The 16823-nt window shown below is 42.0% G+C and overlaps 1 protein-coding gene across 8 annotated transcripts in view; it reads left to right on the top strand.

Moving 5' to 3' along the window:
- The window catches only part of DZANK1 (double zinc ribbon and ankyrin repeat domains 1), a 33840-nt gene that overhangs the window by 8224 nt on the left and 8793 nt on the right, over window positions 1-16823 (top strand). For 6 of the 8 annotated variants that reach the window (XM_078852363.1, XM_078852362.1, XM_078852364.1 and 3 more), the window contains 6 exons: window positions 4775-4888; window positions 6140-6232; window positions 7720-7842; window positions 9078-9242; window positions 9945-10173; window positions 14951-15054. In XM_078852363.1, the coding sequence (XP_078708489.1) occupies window positions 4775-4888; window positions 6140-6232; window positions 7720-7842; window positions 9078-9242; window positions 9945-10173; window positions 14951-15054 (828 nt within the window). The remainder of the gene's footprint in view (window positions 1-4774; window positions 4889-6139; window positions 6233-7719; window positions 7843-9077; window positions 9243-9944; window positions 10174-14950; window positions 15055-16823) is intronic. The other 2 variants (XM_073339747.2, XM_078852366.1) reach the window with 2 other exon arrangements.

Here is a 16823-nt window from a genome sequence, read left to right as displayed (position 1 = left end):
CTACTGGCTTCACTGAGAGCAGTGTCAGGCTCTGATTGGAAAATAAATTGCTTTTGCAACTAACACTTTTGCTCCTTCTGTCTCATACAGGAGGCAGTATCCAATCATGAGCTGGTCAGGCCAACAAACAATGTAACTTCCACAAGAACGTATCTGCACCCAGGATTGTACTCTTGGGTTCTGCAGAAATCTGACTGAATTAGCAAAACCAATTTCAGATTTTGCTTATTCATGAGTTTTTTTGCCTCAGTGAGCAATGTATAGGGTTAAATACCATGGGAAGAGTAGGTCTTGTTTATTTCAGCTCCATAAATGGCTCCTACTTGAAAAGCAAATGCAATTACTAGAGTCCACACATAAATCTATCAGCAACCTGATACTGAAAGGGGAATGGTATAGGATCAGTTGTAACCCTTCCCTTGTGCTCATGATGGGGAACAAGAGTCAGTGGGACTGGACAAGGGAGTGTGACTTAACTAGAGAGCAACGGATCTTCATCACGCTCCCGCTATGCCCAAGAAACCCCTCTTTAGGTACTGTCTTGGGTTTTGACCTCTGCAGGTCTCAAGGTAATATATCAGGCAGGAGGAGCTAAAATGGAGGATCAGCTACTGTACAGTTCCCACTGAGCCCAGCGGATTTCTTAGGATAAATAAACCTGGGAGTTAATGCTGATCCATTTTAATACAATACAAAATACAGTGTGATACAAAGTATAGTGTAGCCCCCTTCCTTTAGAATTTTGTGAGCTTGTTATTTTTTTTAAAATGTTATTAAAAATGGACCAAACATGCGCGTGCTGTTAGGTGGTTATAACTCAGCCAGGGTCACTGAGTTGCAAGAATAATGTTATCATGGCAAAAGTGTATTTTTTTTACTCTTTTAGTTCTCAGAACTGTTGCTTAACTTTCTGCCTTCAGGCAGAGAAGGGATCTGGACAATTTCAGCCTGAAAAGTGAAAGTTTGAGACAGTTGTCAGTAATTAAGGAACAGCCTTTAAAATGGAACTACTTCGGTAACTTTAACTATAGCTGGAGCACACCCCGTTAGCGATAGTTAGGTTTTGACATTGCTGCAGTATCATTAATGTTGAACTTGTTGCAGTTGGAAATGAATATTATTCTTTTGATGGACTGCATGTATAGTTTAATTATTTCTCTGATGGGGCACACACTTCTCCCATCCTCTTTGCTTTGCATAAGCTGCTCAGAGAGTCATAAGATAAGCCATACTGGGAGAGACCAAAGGTCCATCTAGCCCAGTATCCTGTCTTCTGACAGTAGCCATTGCCAGGTGCCCCAGAAGGAATGAACAGAACAGGTAATCATCAAGTGATCCATCCCCTGTCGCCCATTCCCAGCTTCTGGCAAACAGAGGTGAGGGACACCATGTAGATACCACCGTACAGTTCATTTATAGTGTTTTACTCCACCACCTTCTGTATACTAGTGCAGTCACAGTATTTTATGTTATCCAGCTTTACTAGCCCTGTTACAAAGGGTAGGGGAGAAGTTGTCTCCCTCCTCCCAGAGGACTCCTCCTTCTGCACTCTTCCTCTCCTTCTCTTTCTTGCTTTGCTTTTTCCTTTGCTTCCTTTCTGCGCTCTTTTATCCAGTCTCCGTAATGTGCTAATTAGCTCATTAGCTCCCCAGCCCCAATCAGAACATCAGGAACTCCTCTTCTTAATCCCCTAGGCCTAATCGATTAAACAGTGACCATAGTGCTTCAATAGGTGCTGATTCCTAGCACTCTGTCACAGTTTTAGGATTTTGCTCACACATATAATAGTCACAATAACACAATGAGGCTGATTTAGATGCACAATTCCCATTGGAATTAATGGGAATTGTGTGTCTAAATCCACTAGGTGGCTTTGAAAATCTTAGCCTAGAGCTCTGTATAGCTCTATTTCTTATCTATTAACCATAATCAGGATGTTTGATCCTGTACAAAACACAGAGATAGTCATTGCCACAAGTAATAGTCTAAGTCTCTGATCCTGAAAACACTCGAGTAATTTCACACATGTAAGCAGTCCCATTGATTTCAATGAGACTGGTCACATACTTAAAGCTACTTAGGTGTGTGTTTGCAATATTGAGGCCATAAATGCAGACACATGCCAGATGACAGACAAAGTGTAGATTTCACTTTCTTTTAAATGTTACATTAGACACTTAGCATGAACTCCTGGCCCCACTGAGATCAGTGAGAGTTTGGCCATTGACTTCAATGGGGCCAGGATTTGACCCTTATTACTTTGTGGTGGAGATGATTTGATGAAGAAGAGGGAGTTCCAAGCACAAGGGGAAGCATAGAAGACAGTGCAAAGACAAAGGTGTGAGGACATACAGGGACATTTTGTGGGAGATAAGAGTAGAGATGTAGGCAGTGCCCAGCTTGAATGAAGGGAAAGATGCGAAGTTTGAATCTGACATGAATGCCAGTGGAAAGCCAGTGAAAGGAGTGGTATGGTCAGAGTGACAGGAGAAGAACAAGTTTGGCAGTGGCATTTTGAATAGACTGTAGGGGTTGAAATAAGAAACAGTGAGAACAGGAAATAGGAGGTTTTATCAGATGAGAGCTGACCAAGGCCTGGACAAGAGTTACAGTAGTAGGAAAGAGAAGAACTTTAGGGACCTTGAATAATATGGTATATCTATGGAATAAGTACACCATAATTACATGGGTAACATTGATTCTGCTGTGTTAAGACTGCATGGATCAAAATAGGTAATGTTGTGGGATTCAAATCACTTGTCCCATTATCCTAAAAAATGATTCATAGCAGGGTAATGCTGAATGACAGACACAGAAAAGCAACAGGTATTTTCTGGTAAGAACCCATCCTGTAATCTCTGAGATCACATATGAGGAGAGAGAGATTGTTTGAAACAAATGAGAATATTCTCCCTCAAATACTGTCTTACATGTCAGTACAGTACTCGTGTTGGACTTGTTTTCCTCTAATAATAGTAAATAAACACCAGGCCTTCAGAACAGCAGCAGCCTCCTTATTTAATCTGCTGAGCTGGGTATCTAGATGAGAATGTGGATTGACTTGTTTTTGAATGGCAGCATTACTCTGGAATTAACTCTTATAATGGCAACATTAGAGGTCATCATTAATTCCAATGAAACCACTATTTTGAGGGGGGTAAAATTTAGCTCTAAAATGTGTATAAATGGGTTGACAAATGAAGTTACAAATTTCCACTCAGGCATCTATTTTTTGAGCAAAACTTACCTTGTATGAGTTTGTCCTTTGTTTTTGTTTTCTTAGTTTTACGGGACTCTGAAAAACCGTCCCTGCCCTGGTTTCCAGTCTCTACTTTGTCTCCCCTTTCCCCCAGCTAAAGTAACAGTAATCTTTATTATTTGCATTGCAGTGGTGCCAGAGGGCTTGATCAGGACTTTGTGCTAGGTGCTTTGTGCTAGGCATAGGAAGACCAGCCTCTGCCCCAAGGAGCTTAGAATCCACTTTTTAGCAGAGCACTTGTCTAATGGGAATAGTTCCTTTTGACAGCTATAGTTCATGACACTTTTTAGTATTCACTGTGTATTATACACTGGTTATTTTGATTATTGAGGAAAATCTTGCCCCATCTATTGCATGGCTGTAGAAAGTTCTGGAACTCGCATGGTTCCTTGTATGGTGGGTGGATTGCAGCAGATCCTGTTTGGCACAGGGCCCATTCCTACGAGGCTCATGGGGGAGGTGTAATTTATGGGCATGGCAAGAGCAGCTAATGTGTGGAAGTATGCACATACAACTGTTATTCTCCTTGTGCAAATGGCCCTTGGGCACATATCATCTCCCTGGCCTACTGGAACCTTAAAGCAGCAATAAGTGCTGCAGAATGGCACTCTGCAGCCTGGAGGGAAGATTCTTTTCCCTTCTCCTGAAGCACCCATAGATGTCCTGGGTATACCCCTGTGCAATGTAAACTCCAGCTGGGGCCGAGGGGGGGCGGCTTAAGTGAGGTCAGAGGTCCCTGATGTTCCCTTCCTCCTCCCTTTCCCCACTGTGTTACTGTTGCAGCCATAAGAGCAGCTGTGAAGCTTCCCTACAGAGGCAGGATGTTGTCAGGGGAAAGGAATCCTTCCCCACCACAACCACGAGGGCTACTCCAAGCATAGCCTAAGGTTTATCTACTCAGGGCATAGCCCAGGATTTAGGTGTTTAGGAAGCAATTGCCAGAAGTTGGGAATGGGCGACCGGGGATGGATCACTTGATGATTCCCTGTTCCGTTCATTCTCTCTGGGGCACCTGGCACTGGCCACTGTCAGGAGACAGGATACTGGGCTAGATGGACCATTGGTCTGAACCAGTGTGGTCGTTCTTTTGTTCTTAATTTCATTCCACTTTCCTGCAGTGTGAATTGCCATAGATATTTCATTGTAATGCTCCGTGTGCTGCAGTGTGTACTTTCCTTAGCATTCCCTGACACCCTATCTCAGAGGAAAGGAGCCAGTCCTTTGTGAGTGTGTTATGACTCAATGCTGAGTAAATGTCCCACTGGAATCAGTGTGAGGCTTTTTTCCTGAGTAAAGACTAAGGATTACAGGATTTGTCTTATAAAGAACCCTAGTAATGACAACATCTTACCGTTTGTAGCAGGAATAATATATGGGGTAGATGCTTCCTAATATCAGATCCCTGTGCCTACTGCTTTACCCTCTGCTAAGTGATAATATTGTGAAGTCTGATATTAACTTTCGTGATAGTGTAATTTTCCATTATAAAGAAACATCATGTTGTCTTTTGTACAGATGGGACTATGCGTAGAATGCAGAACTATGGTACCAATGAACACACCAACTTGTATTGTATGTGAGGCCCCTATAGCTCCACAGCTGCAGCCCCAGGCCAGCATCTGCTTAAAGGTAATGAAGAATCAATGTAACCAATAAGTAAATTACCTAGAGCTTTGTATGTTTCCTATAGACGATTTTTTGTCACAGATGTTTTGGTTCCATTTGGCTTTGGGTCTTTACCTTGCCGCAACTTTGAGTTAGTAGGATTTAAAATATTTATTGAACAGTAGCTGTCATTAAAGATAGACCTCAGTAGCATGACAAAGCATGCTGTACAAGAGCACAATATGTCAGTAATATCTATTTGAGTGAGGTAGGGATACATTTCTTCTGCACAGTATAGAGTATGTTAATTTGATCTGTCTAGACATTTATACCTTACTCATAGCTATTTTAACGCTAATAAATCTGTCCTCACAATTCTATTTGCCTCTTTTGATTGTGAAATATTACTTATTCTATGAGAATGGCACAGCTGGAGCAGTTACTGGAGATGGGGTGAGGGGGAGACAGGTTCCGGGGGGTTCCTGTGGGATGTAGAATGCAGTCTCAGCTGGTGATTCTCAGCTAGCTTGTTATCATGGGGTATGATGGGCTGGGGAGGCATTTCTGGGAAAGGGAGGAGGCTGCTGAAGGAAGAACTGTGGGAATGGGGATTGTCAGAAAGTGAACTGAGGATGTTCACTGGCTGAGGACTCCTCGTTGTTGTTTTTACATTTGTCATAGACATCAGCCCACGCTTTAAATGGTTTAGAGCAGCCCTAATGTAGGTAGAGAGCGGCAATCCTAAACCAGTTGAGCATGGCTAGTGTGGACACGCTTGTCGACACTAGAATTTGTCATACTCATAATTCCTAGCACCGGTGGAAACTCACACTCCGTAGCAGTAACCAGGGCTGACCAGTGAGATCTCCCCAGGAAGAGTAGCCCAAAGGTAAAGGTGGCTTTCTTTTGATTTTCCCTGCAAATAATAGACTGTTTGCAAGGAACTGTGTGTATAACTAAGCAAATTGGCACTAGTGTATAAACAGCCTTGAAGGGAACACTGATGTTGGAGCCCCTGAGGCAAATGTATTGCCAATTCAACACTGCCATCAGCTGCAGATCTGCATGGCAGCTGGGCATGGTAGCTTAACTTTATTAAGGAGTTATTTGAGCACTGTGTGTGCACACTTGAGGGAGTTCCTCCATCTGTAGGACTAAGCTACGCGTACCTCTGCAGGCTCAAATCCCTGTTGAGCAGATGGTTTATCCTTACCGTTCCGTTGGCTGCAATTTAAAATTATCCGGTGATTAGTCTGTTTTTTCTGTATTTTAAAGGGCAAAGTAATCTGTCGGGTGTGTGGCACAGGAAATCCTATTCACATAAAACACTGTGTGACCTGTGAAAGCAGACTGCCTGAAATACAGACGGTAAGGTTCATGTACAAAACAGTCACAGTTGGTTACATGAGATCAGTGAATGAACTTAGTTTTCTTATTCTTGAAAACATGGGGCCAAATCTGGTCCTGTGCTGGGGACTGTGCTTTCTCTTGCATAGCCTAGGACAGAATTCTGGCACCTAGCAGCTCTCCCTTTGAAATATCCTGCTCCGAGCTCTGCAAGAATACTGGAAATCCCATCACACACCTTCTTGTATCTCTTGCGGGAGCCACAATTGTACAGTGCTGCTGTCTCTGCCAAAAGGTGCTTTGAAAATGTCTGTTAAAGGTGATGGTCTTGACTCAAAGTTTCCTTAATTTAGTGAAGCTTGTGTATGTTCAGTTCTCTTTTAAATTGCAATTAAAAACTATAAATCTTGACAACAATGATGGGTATTTGCAGCAGGAAAGACCACTCTTATCAATTTAAAATTTTGTGTGTATTCGTGATCTTTTAATTATTTTTATTATGTCCACTTCCTGCATTCCCTATCAGCGTACAACTACTATGCTTGTTTTTGGCAGTGACTCTGTCCAGAGGTGAGAGAAACAACAGTGAATTTTCCCTCTAAGATTGCTGTCTGTGTCATCTTCCAGTTTAGCTGTGTTCATTTGGCTGGGTGGAGTAGTTATTAATTTCTACCTCTTAGGCAAAATCTCTTCTAAATGCCCAAGGAGAGATTTTCTTTTGCTAAGCAGGGAGAGATACAGAGATGAGAGAAGACAGTAATAATTTGGATCTCATTGCCTACTGGTCACTATGACAACAATGCTAGATCTTAGCTAAAACTACCAGGACCTGGGTGTAGAGGTTTCCTGGACAATCCCTGTAATCTTGAAACTTCAGTGGGACTACTCACAAGCTTTAAATTAAGCATATTGTGCACTCTCACTGGTTCATTGTAGTAGGGTTACACTGAGGAGCTGGCTTGCTGGCAGTGAAACAACTATAGAAGATGAGGGCTCAAAATAAATGTGAAACAAGTGATCTAATCCCCCCAGCCCTCCACTCACGCCAACATTTTAAGATGTACACGAATCTTGCAAACAAATAAGAAAAATATTGGTCAAATTTTCTATTGTGGAATGTAGTTTTTTCAACATAGCCTGTTTTAATTTCAGATTTTCCTTATGCCGCCATGTTTCTAGGTAAATAATTGCACTATTAAGAAAGGACAAAATATGTTAGGAAATAAGGTTTTGTGGTCAGATTTCTCAGAGGATGAATAATGGAAAGTTAGAGGCACAAAAAACTATTTAAAAACATATTTTATTGTATCCTTTTAATGAGAAAATTCCACATTAGATCAGAGTAAACCCAGTGTTAATTCACTGCTGAAAGAATAGCTTTAGTCTGAGCATTCCCTTAGATTGAACATTGCTTTGTGCTTTCAAATTGGCTTGCTTTCGCACTCCCCTTATTTCCTTTTTGGTTTTCTTTTACTGTAGCCTATGAAATTCTTGTTTTGCTTTACTAGCCTGCACTCAGTCGAGATACACCCCCACCTTTATCTAGTCATCTAGGGAGAACAATATCCTGCTCAAAATGTGGCCGTGATAACCACTGTGATGCTCGTTTCTGTGACTGGTGTGGAGCCAAGGTATGCTTTTAGGCTCAGGCTTCTGTAAAGACTGTTTTCTCTTTCTGTTTCATTGGCATTTGGTGTTTGTGTTGACAAGCCTGGTTTTACTCATCTGTGACCTGAAGCAATTACATAGCTCCATTCCCAAAAATCTTGTGGGTTAGGGCATGTTTTTATATTGTTATTATTTAATGTTTGAATAAAGTGCTATAGATGTGCAGAGCTCAGTAAAGAGAAATTAAAGACATAGGATGAAATTGTGATCCCATTAAAGTTAATGGCCAAACTCCCATTGCCTTCCAGAGGGCCAGAATTTCACCCATGTTCCCTGACCAGAGGAGTTTTTACCTAAAATAGCCAATGTAAAGATGTCCCCATGTAATGTATTTCTGCAACCATATTTCTATGTATTTCTACAACTTCTTGTGCTAGATTCACCCCCACCAGGATAGGGAAGTTCAAACTGTATCTTCTAGGGCCTCATACAAATTAGACAGGTTTCAGAGTGGTAGCCGTGTTACATAAGCTTACACAAGCTTATGCCCAAATAAATGTGTTAGTCTCTAAGGTGCCACAAGGACTCCTCGTTGTTTTTTTATAAAAATTAGAAACTTTGCTATATATGCCAGTGAAATCATGCTTCAGAGGGGTAGCCGTGTTAGTCTGGATCTGTAAAAGCGGCAAAGAGTCCTGTGGCACCTTATAGACTAACAGACGTATTGGAGCATGAGCTTTCGTGGGTGAATACCCACTTGGTCGGATGCAAGGTGAAAGTGAAATCATGGGTCTTCATAGAGAGAGGGCCTGGGGAGGAATACCATTGAACAGAATATTAACTGAGATGCTTTGACGTTCCAGAGCTCCACAGTACTGATGACAGGGTTTCCAAGAGGAGAATAATATTTTAAAAGTGCATTTGATATCAATAATTTAAGGTTGGTAGGCCTAAAAATTAACCTATGTAGTTGCTGATTCCATCTGCAAAACCCTACCTCTGCATGGCCTGGTTCAGCCAAAGTTGACGGTGATGAGCTGTATATTTGGTCTGGCTTTTGTCAGGGTGTGAGCCTGGTTTAGAACTGGCAACCAAGTCACCAGTCTAACAATTGTAACCACTATTACTCTAGTTTCTCTAAATTCATACTGGTTGGTCTGATTGGTAGTTTATTTCTGGGAGTACAAGAAGGTAGATCTCCATTGTGCTATATATGTATGTGCTCCTATGGTGACAACAGTTCCATTGTACTTTTCAGCCAGGTCCTCCTCCAAGCTACTTTACTTGCTTCAAGTGTGGTGCAAGCAACCACCCATATGCTAGATTCTGTGGATCTTGTGGTGTTTATATTGAGCCTCCATCAAGACTGGGCTCTCAGAATAGCATGCTATTGGGTGCTGGAGATACCTTTGTGTTTTCTGAGGTAAGTTGCATAACGTCACAAACGAGGCTGAGACCACAGTAGAGAGACTGGTATCCTCAACTGGTATAAATTGGTGTAACTCCATAGACTTCTTCCATCTGAGGATACCATGTTCTGCTTGCAAGCATTCTGTGAGCAGAAAAAGAGTTTACATACGTTCACTGAGGGAATTGTTTGCTGTGGATATTTATTCATCCCTAATCATTATTACGTATAGCAAAATGAGAAGCAATCCATCTCTCCTTAAAGTGTTTGCTCTTTAAGTACTTTTATCTGGTTCTGACACAATCACTCACAAATTATATCTGGCTAATTTAAGGTTTTCTTTGATTAATGCATATGCCACGTTGTTTTAAAAAAATATATTTTAAGAGAAGACCGTAATACTTAGCAAGCACAAATGTAAGGTATTAGAACATAAGTCAATTTCTGTTTACAAGAAATAGGTTGCATGGATTTTTCTGAGTATTTCTGATATGTGAGGGTGGCATTTTTCCCAAATGTTAACTGTAATTGGGCATTATTAAAATTATTCCTTTAAACAGTTTGCATCTCTGATTACTTTTTTTCATTCTAGGGTTGTTTTTACAGACATAGTTTCTTTCCTTTTTTGGTGATTTTTTTTTCTTGTATAAAGTTATATAACTATTAATTACACTTTATTATCACTTTTATCATCTGGGCACTGATCGTTCCCAATAGGATAAAGGATTACAGACTCGAGCTGCCTGGGAGCCTCTGGTTGTTTCATTACCAAAGTCAAGGCTAGATATAACAGAAAGAAAAGACAAAGGAACCCAGACCATTGGCCTGTTCTACCCATCCAGCACACTCTTGGAGAAGAAGGAACTTGAGCTGATTTCTCAAAAAGAAAAACAGGATAAGATGAGTGATCGCAAGCCCCTGCTCACAGCCATTAGTCCTGGAAGAGGTTAGAAATAGTTCATGATTGCACATGGTCAGCAAGGAAAACTTCCTCTGGTTCTGAAACAAAACTACAGTACTTTACCTTGTATTGTTTTAAAACGGGTCCTCTGTGGAATAATCCCTTGAAAAGCCACTCTTTTACATCATTACTCTGGTCTCTCTTCCCACTAATAACTGTATACCCTGTGTCTGGAGCTTTGATCTGAGACCGCAGCCATTCTCTAAAGCACAGCAAGCCTTCACAGAATGCACGAGAATTATATTATAAGGCCTTTGTGCAGCTTTACTATTTGACTGTGATGTCATCAAATCTCACAAGCGAAGTGTCACACTTGGTCAGTATTTGGATTGGAGACTACCAAGGAAAACTCAGGTTTTGTCTGAAAGTGATGTTCATATAATCAGTGTTCTTAGTCTTTCTGGCAATAGTGGCATTTAGTGCTGCTGGAGGCGCTGTCTTTTGGAAAATATATAAGGGCTTGTCTGCACAGGAGCATTGACCTGAATAGTTATTGCAGAATAAACTGTGGAAACAAATTAAATGAAAAAGGCACTGTTATTCCAGAATAAAGTGTCCACACAGGGAGCTCTTCTGGAATAACTATTGCAGAATAGATTATTCTGCAATAACTATTCTGGTCAATTTTCCTGTATAGACAAGCTTAAACCCAACATCTTGACAGTTTGTGGTCATTAAAAATCCTTTACTGTTAGGGATCGTAGCCCCAGTGTCCTGGCAAAATTCCAGTTTAGGGCCAAAAGAAGCCTTAAGATAGACTCCTATAGCTATATTTGAGCACCTAAATAAGTGGCTTAATTTTCAAAAGTGCTGAACACCCAGCAGCTCCCACTGACCTCATTAATCTCATGATGTGTTCCAGTCTGTCAGCCCAGAGGATATTTTAACTTTTAAAGAGCTAGAGCCTCAATACAACTAATTGTATTGTTGTATTGTAGGGCAGTGGTTCGGTGGGTTGATTTTTGACCCAGCTGGCTCACCCATCTGTAGCTATTCTCCCATTCAGTAGAGTACCTAACTCTTAGAACACTGGGGTTTTTCAGTGTGCCAACCAAAGGACTGGTTAGAATGATGTATATGTCTGTAGTGTAAAAAAAGGGGTTAATGCATCTTTCAGGCCTTCCTAAATTTTTTGTAAACATCTAGGTGAGGCTTTTTTATTTTTAACCTATTACAGTACTTGGGGAATAACTCTTTACACTGCCTTGCAGTGAGGAATCTCCTCATAGTTCCATCACTGCAGTGAATAGAGTACTTGACTCAACATGTGAAAGAAGTTATCAGATCAAGGTAAGGGATTGGCCCAAAATAGGGCTGAGAAAATATTTAACTCTAAAGACTTTTGTGTCTGTGCATCGGAAGTGCAGCTTTCACCATGTGAAAGAGAACTCCCTTCACAGGGGCAAGTTGAGGAGAAGCTTTGAATTGCTTTGTATTACAGTTGAACCTCATCAGCTGACATAGAGTTAGAGTCCCCAGAGGCCTTTGCTGAATATAGAGCAGGGGCGGCTGGCAGGTTGTTCTCCATTAGAATCCCCTAGGCTTTGTCCCGCACATCCATAACAGTTTGTTTGTTAGCCCACAGGACTCGCCTTCCACATCATCACCCTTGCTTCATGCTAAGCTACGTAGGCCAGAGACACTTGTACTAACCACAGCCATTCAGTGACACCCAGGCCACATACATACATCATTTCTTCAATGCAACTGTATTTGATTTATGACATTATTGCTAAATTAAAAAGCCAAATAATTAAGGTAATTGTTTCCTCCCTAAACAAATAAGCCTCCTGCACTAAATAGACAATCATGCTTCCAGGGGAAAAATGTACAAGTATAGGACAATTTAGAGAGAGAGAAATAACAAAACAGAAGTTTCAGTTTTCTGATCTGAACTCTGTTTTTTCTGTTGTATTTTCAGTTGGTTTTGAACAGGAGCCAAAAGCATTTGCGAAGTAAATATCACAGAGAAGCCATCCCTTTATTTACTGTAATATACAGTAAATCGGTCCGATCTAGGTGTAACTGGTTAATGACAACATGAGTTCAGATATTCAGTCAAGGCTGCCAGAAATCCTTTAAGATACATAACGAACATAAGTAGCGTGAAGCCAAGCACGCACAAGTGTATTTCTAACGTCCTGGTTTTACATCTTGATTTTTATGTCATGGGCTCCTGGCCCAATTTAACCCTGGCTTTACCTAGTGCAACTATCACTGACTTCACTGGGCATTGCATCCACAAAGTAGTAGCCCAGTTGTAACGTTTAATTGTTACTTTAAATTAGTATTTATTGCAGTCTGTGATTTAGTTTAAAGCAAAATGCCTCTGCTTTGGAAGCCATTAGGGGAACAATTTTGGGTCCTGTAGAGATGAGTACCCCCTCTTAGTTTGTTTCTTTAAAGCTTATCTTGGTGATCAATACCCTAGAAGTCTGTCTTTTTGCTTTACCATAGTTTCTACATGGCCAACCTTTGAACTTGTTGATTTTTCTTCTAAGCTTCCTTACCTTGATTTCCTCAAGGGCAAAGATGTTTAGAGAATCATTTCTTTGTTTATACTTTGACCTTATATATATATATATATATAAAATAAAATAACATTTATATGGCAGTAATGTCCAGAGGCCCCCGTTGGGTTGGGCCCCATTGCACATCCTGATATTAAATCAGGGACGACTGTTTTTTATCTAAGTATATAACAGCTTATTTTACTCTCTGTACTCTCCACAGTTTATTTACTCTCTGTACTTTCTATAAGGGCACTCTACAGTAAAGTTGGCTGGATCCTAATACACAGCCACTTAAGGTTTAAAACAAGTCCTTCCATCCTTTTGTCCACTAAACACAGAATATTGCCTTGGAATTAATGGATTTAGATTGCAAAAGAATTTAAAATAAATCCTACTCTGACTTCTTATTAATTATTTAGATTGTGGCGGCACCCAGAATGTGCTCGATGTTGTTCACCCCTACCTCAAAGAGCTTGTAGTCTGATAGACGAAGAGCAGACAGAAAGAGATACAGTATACCAGGGGTGGCTAACCTGAGCCTGAGAAGGAGCCAGAATTTACCAATGTACATTGCCAAAGAGCCACAGTAATAGGTCAGCAGTCCTCCATCAGCTCCCCCACCGCTCCCAGTGCCTCCTGGGGGAGGGAGTGGAAAGGGGTGGAGTGGGGGCAGGGCCTGTGGCAGAGCCAGGGGTTGAGCAGTGAGCACCCCCCAGCACATTGGAAAGTTGGCGCCTGTAGCTCCAGCCCCGGAGTCAATATGCTGGGGGGTGCTCACTGCTCAATCCCCTGCGCCTGCCGTGCCCTCGCTTCTCCCCACTCCCCTCCAGAGCCTGCTGCACACCATGAAACAGCTGATCGGGAGGTGCAGGGAGGTGCTGATCAGCAGGGCTGCTGGTGGGCAGGAGGCACTGGGAGCAGGGTGGGGGAGCTGATGCGGGACTGCTGATGTATTACTGTGGCTCTTTGGCAATGTACATTGGTAAATGCTGGCTCCTTCTCAGGCTCAGGTTAGCCACCCCTGGTATACTGTATCTCTTTCCCCAGTTTTCTGTCTGCTCTTCGTCTATTAGACTACAAGCTTTTTGAGGTAGGGATGAATAATATCTAGCGCTGGAGGGGAGGGGGGAGAAGCGAGGGCACAGCAGGCTCAGGGGAGGGGGTGGAAAGGGGTGGAGTCGGGGCAGGGCCTGTGGCAGAGCCAGGCGTTGAGCAGTGAGCACCCCCCCCAGCACACTGGAAAGTTGGCGCCTGTAGCTCCAGCCCCGGAGTCGGTGCCTATACATGGAGCCGCATGTTAACTTCTGAAGAGCCACACGTGGCTCCGGAGCCCCAGGTTGGCCACCCCTGCAATATACAAGCAGAGAGATCAGTGTTAGGATGGCAGCTCCACACTATATGCATAAACTGTCTCCAGTTACCCCCTAGATGCTACCTAGCAATTGGCTAATGTCTCGTAGGTGATGTCTCAGAAGTGGGTCTGGAAAAAGGCTCTGAAAGATGAGAAGGCAATTGTCAGTTGTATCAGCTCAGTCCATTTCAAGTGGAGGGGCCCCTATGGAAGGAAATACAGAGACAGTTCATCTGGAGTTAATGAGCCAATATTGATTTGTTAGAACTCCTCCCATTCCCAACAAATTGCATGTCAAAACTCATCCTTATCTGTACTTCCTTCTGTCTATGCCTTAAAATATACTTTGTCTTTAGGAAATTATAAAGTATTTGTCCAATAATACAGTTTATAATACAAACTGGAAACCCTTATACGCTGTTACAGTGTATGCAGTTTTCAGACCTGGCTTCATTTTTACTCTCTGTGAGATCTACAAAGCAAGCCAAATTTCCTGAAAATCAGTTCAGTCATGCCTGATAACTCCGGCTTAATATTGCACTAATGCAAACTTTTTTTCCCCTAAAATTGTTTTACATTCTCTGTCACACAGGGCTAACGTGAGTCTTTAGACTCAACACTGAATATGGGCCAGCACATAGCTTTTCCATCCCAAGAGGAGCACTGGGAAGGAATGACTCAGTGCTCCACTTTTGATCTGAGAGGAAGAGTATTATTTCACCCCTTTATGGGGTGCAGCTTGCTTCTCTTCCTCCTCCGTGGTAAACTGGATTTGCTACAGAAAAACGCAGTGTTCTTTGTCCTGGTCAAAATCTACAATTCTTTACTTACTCCACCACATCAGTGGAAGCGTTATTGATGACAATTACAGGGTATTTTCATAACTCCTACTTTTTAGGGTACTGGAGAAAACAGTTAGATCATGTCTGCGCTCACCTTAGAAGCTATGCTCAGAACAACCCAGAGTTCAGGGCTTTGATTGGAGAACCTCGAATGGGAAAGGTAAGAAATAGCTTGTGCACCTAACATTTTTCTTGTGATTGAACAATTGAAGAGCAAATAAATCTTATCAAAATACTTTTTTATTTTCTAGAAAATTAGCCCCTTAGGCCATGTCTACACTAGGAGCGCTTTACCAGTATAGGAATACCAGGGCACTATACCAGCACAGTGCTCCTAGTGTGGATGCAGCCATACCAACAAAGCAGCGCTTTGTACGGGTATAGTAAAACCACCCCCATGAATGAAACAAGCCACGCCGGTTAAAGTGCAGCCTTGCTAGTGGAGCTACATCTACCTTAGGGGGTTCTGCTGGCATAGCTGTGTTGTTCAGGGATCAGACACCTCTTCCTGCCCTGACGGACATAGCTACGCAGCAGAAGTCTGTAGTATAGACCTGGCCTAAATAACTGTGCCAATTATTGTCTTGATTCATCTACCTGTGTTTTATTTCTGTCCTACTTTTTTTCCTGCTTGCTCTTTCTAATCCCATTTTGTTCTCTCTTTCTCACTTCTTTCATTCTATTGCGTTTTTTTCTTCTTAGTTTGCTGTTGAGCTCTTTCTGCTTTCTCTCTAGTTATAATTTCCTTCCTTCTCTCACATATTCTCTTTGGAACCACCCCTGAAGTTAGGGGAGATGGTCACAACAACCTTAAAGGCCTTGCTGACCTATCAGAGCAGAGGTGTTATTCAACTGATTTTATTATAGCCCAGAGCAGATGTTCACCCCTGTGCCTTCGGTCAGCACAAGGCCAATGCACTATTTAAGTCCTACTTATAAGTAGTGCATTTGCCTTGGGCTGGCCCTCTGCACAGGGATGAATTTCCCCAGTAGACAGCAGCAGGTCACTTTGTGTCATACACTTTATTTCTGCCACAAACTATGCCATTATTGGAACAATGTGTTTTTACCTCAGGCACTTGGCTTGTGCATATTAGGGATATTAGCTGACTTAATGTCACCAGCCAACACTAAAAAATGGTTAGCTGGGGCTGTATTGATGGCTAAAATGGTCATACTGGGGAGATGGAAATTTGAGGTTCCTTCTACGTGCTGTGACTGCTCTCAATGGCACAAATGCAAAAATCATACCAAACAGAAACAGTTGAAAATGCAGGTGGCTGGCAGCAGGAATGGCGTAGCCATATGCCACTCTTTGGAGGTGTGGCATCCCATCACGTCCTTATTACCTCTCTGACATTGCGCAGGGTCCTGCATGTGAGTGGTGTCTATTTTAAAGCCTTTTTACACTGCCAGAAGGTGTAAAGTGACTTTAGTGAAATGAGAATCAGGCCCACTGCCATTTGTTTTCTTTGAGAGAAGGTTCAGGCATATGCAGTTTGGAGAGATATGGAAAACATCTCCAGGAGGGATATTTCCTGCAATTTCTAGGCCTCTATCATCCTACTGTAATGAAACCTCTGCCAAGAAAAGTATCAGTGTTGATTCAAGGCAAATGCCAATATTTGGTCTTTATTAATGCTTTTTCATGTTTCATGAAGAATATATCTAGAGATATAGATAAAGTTCTTAGCCTGTAGTGATGCCAACCTGCATTGTAATCTTATCAGCTTTCATAAGCCAACCAGCTATGTGCCACTTGTCTAAAGTCTCAATTTTATAAATAACACCATTTCTCCTCTTGAAATCACTTTCATAGAGTGTTTATATGGTGTGGCTGCCACAGAATGGTGCCGTTTCCTCTCCACAGCAGGCTGCATTTCAGTAGCGGGTGACGTTAGCCCCCCTGTATATACAGCACTCTGCTCA

The sequence above is a fragment of the Lepidochelys kempii genome, chromosome 3 (assembly GCF_965140285.1).
Source record: "Lepidochelys kempii isolate rLepKem1 chromosome 3, rLepKem1.hap1, whole genome shotgun sequence".
NCBI lineage: Eukaryota > Metazoa > Chordata > Testudines > Cheloniidae > Lepidochelys > Lepidochelys kempii.
This window is presented reverse-complemented; position numbering and strand designations above follow the sequence as displayed.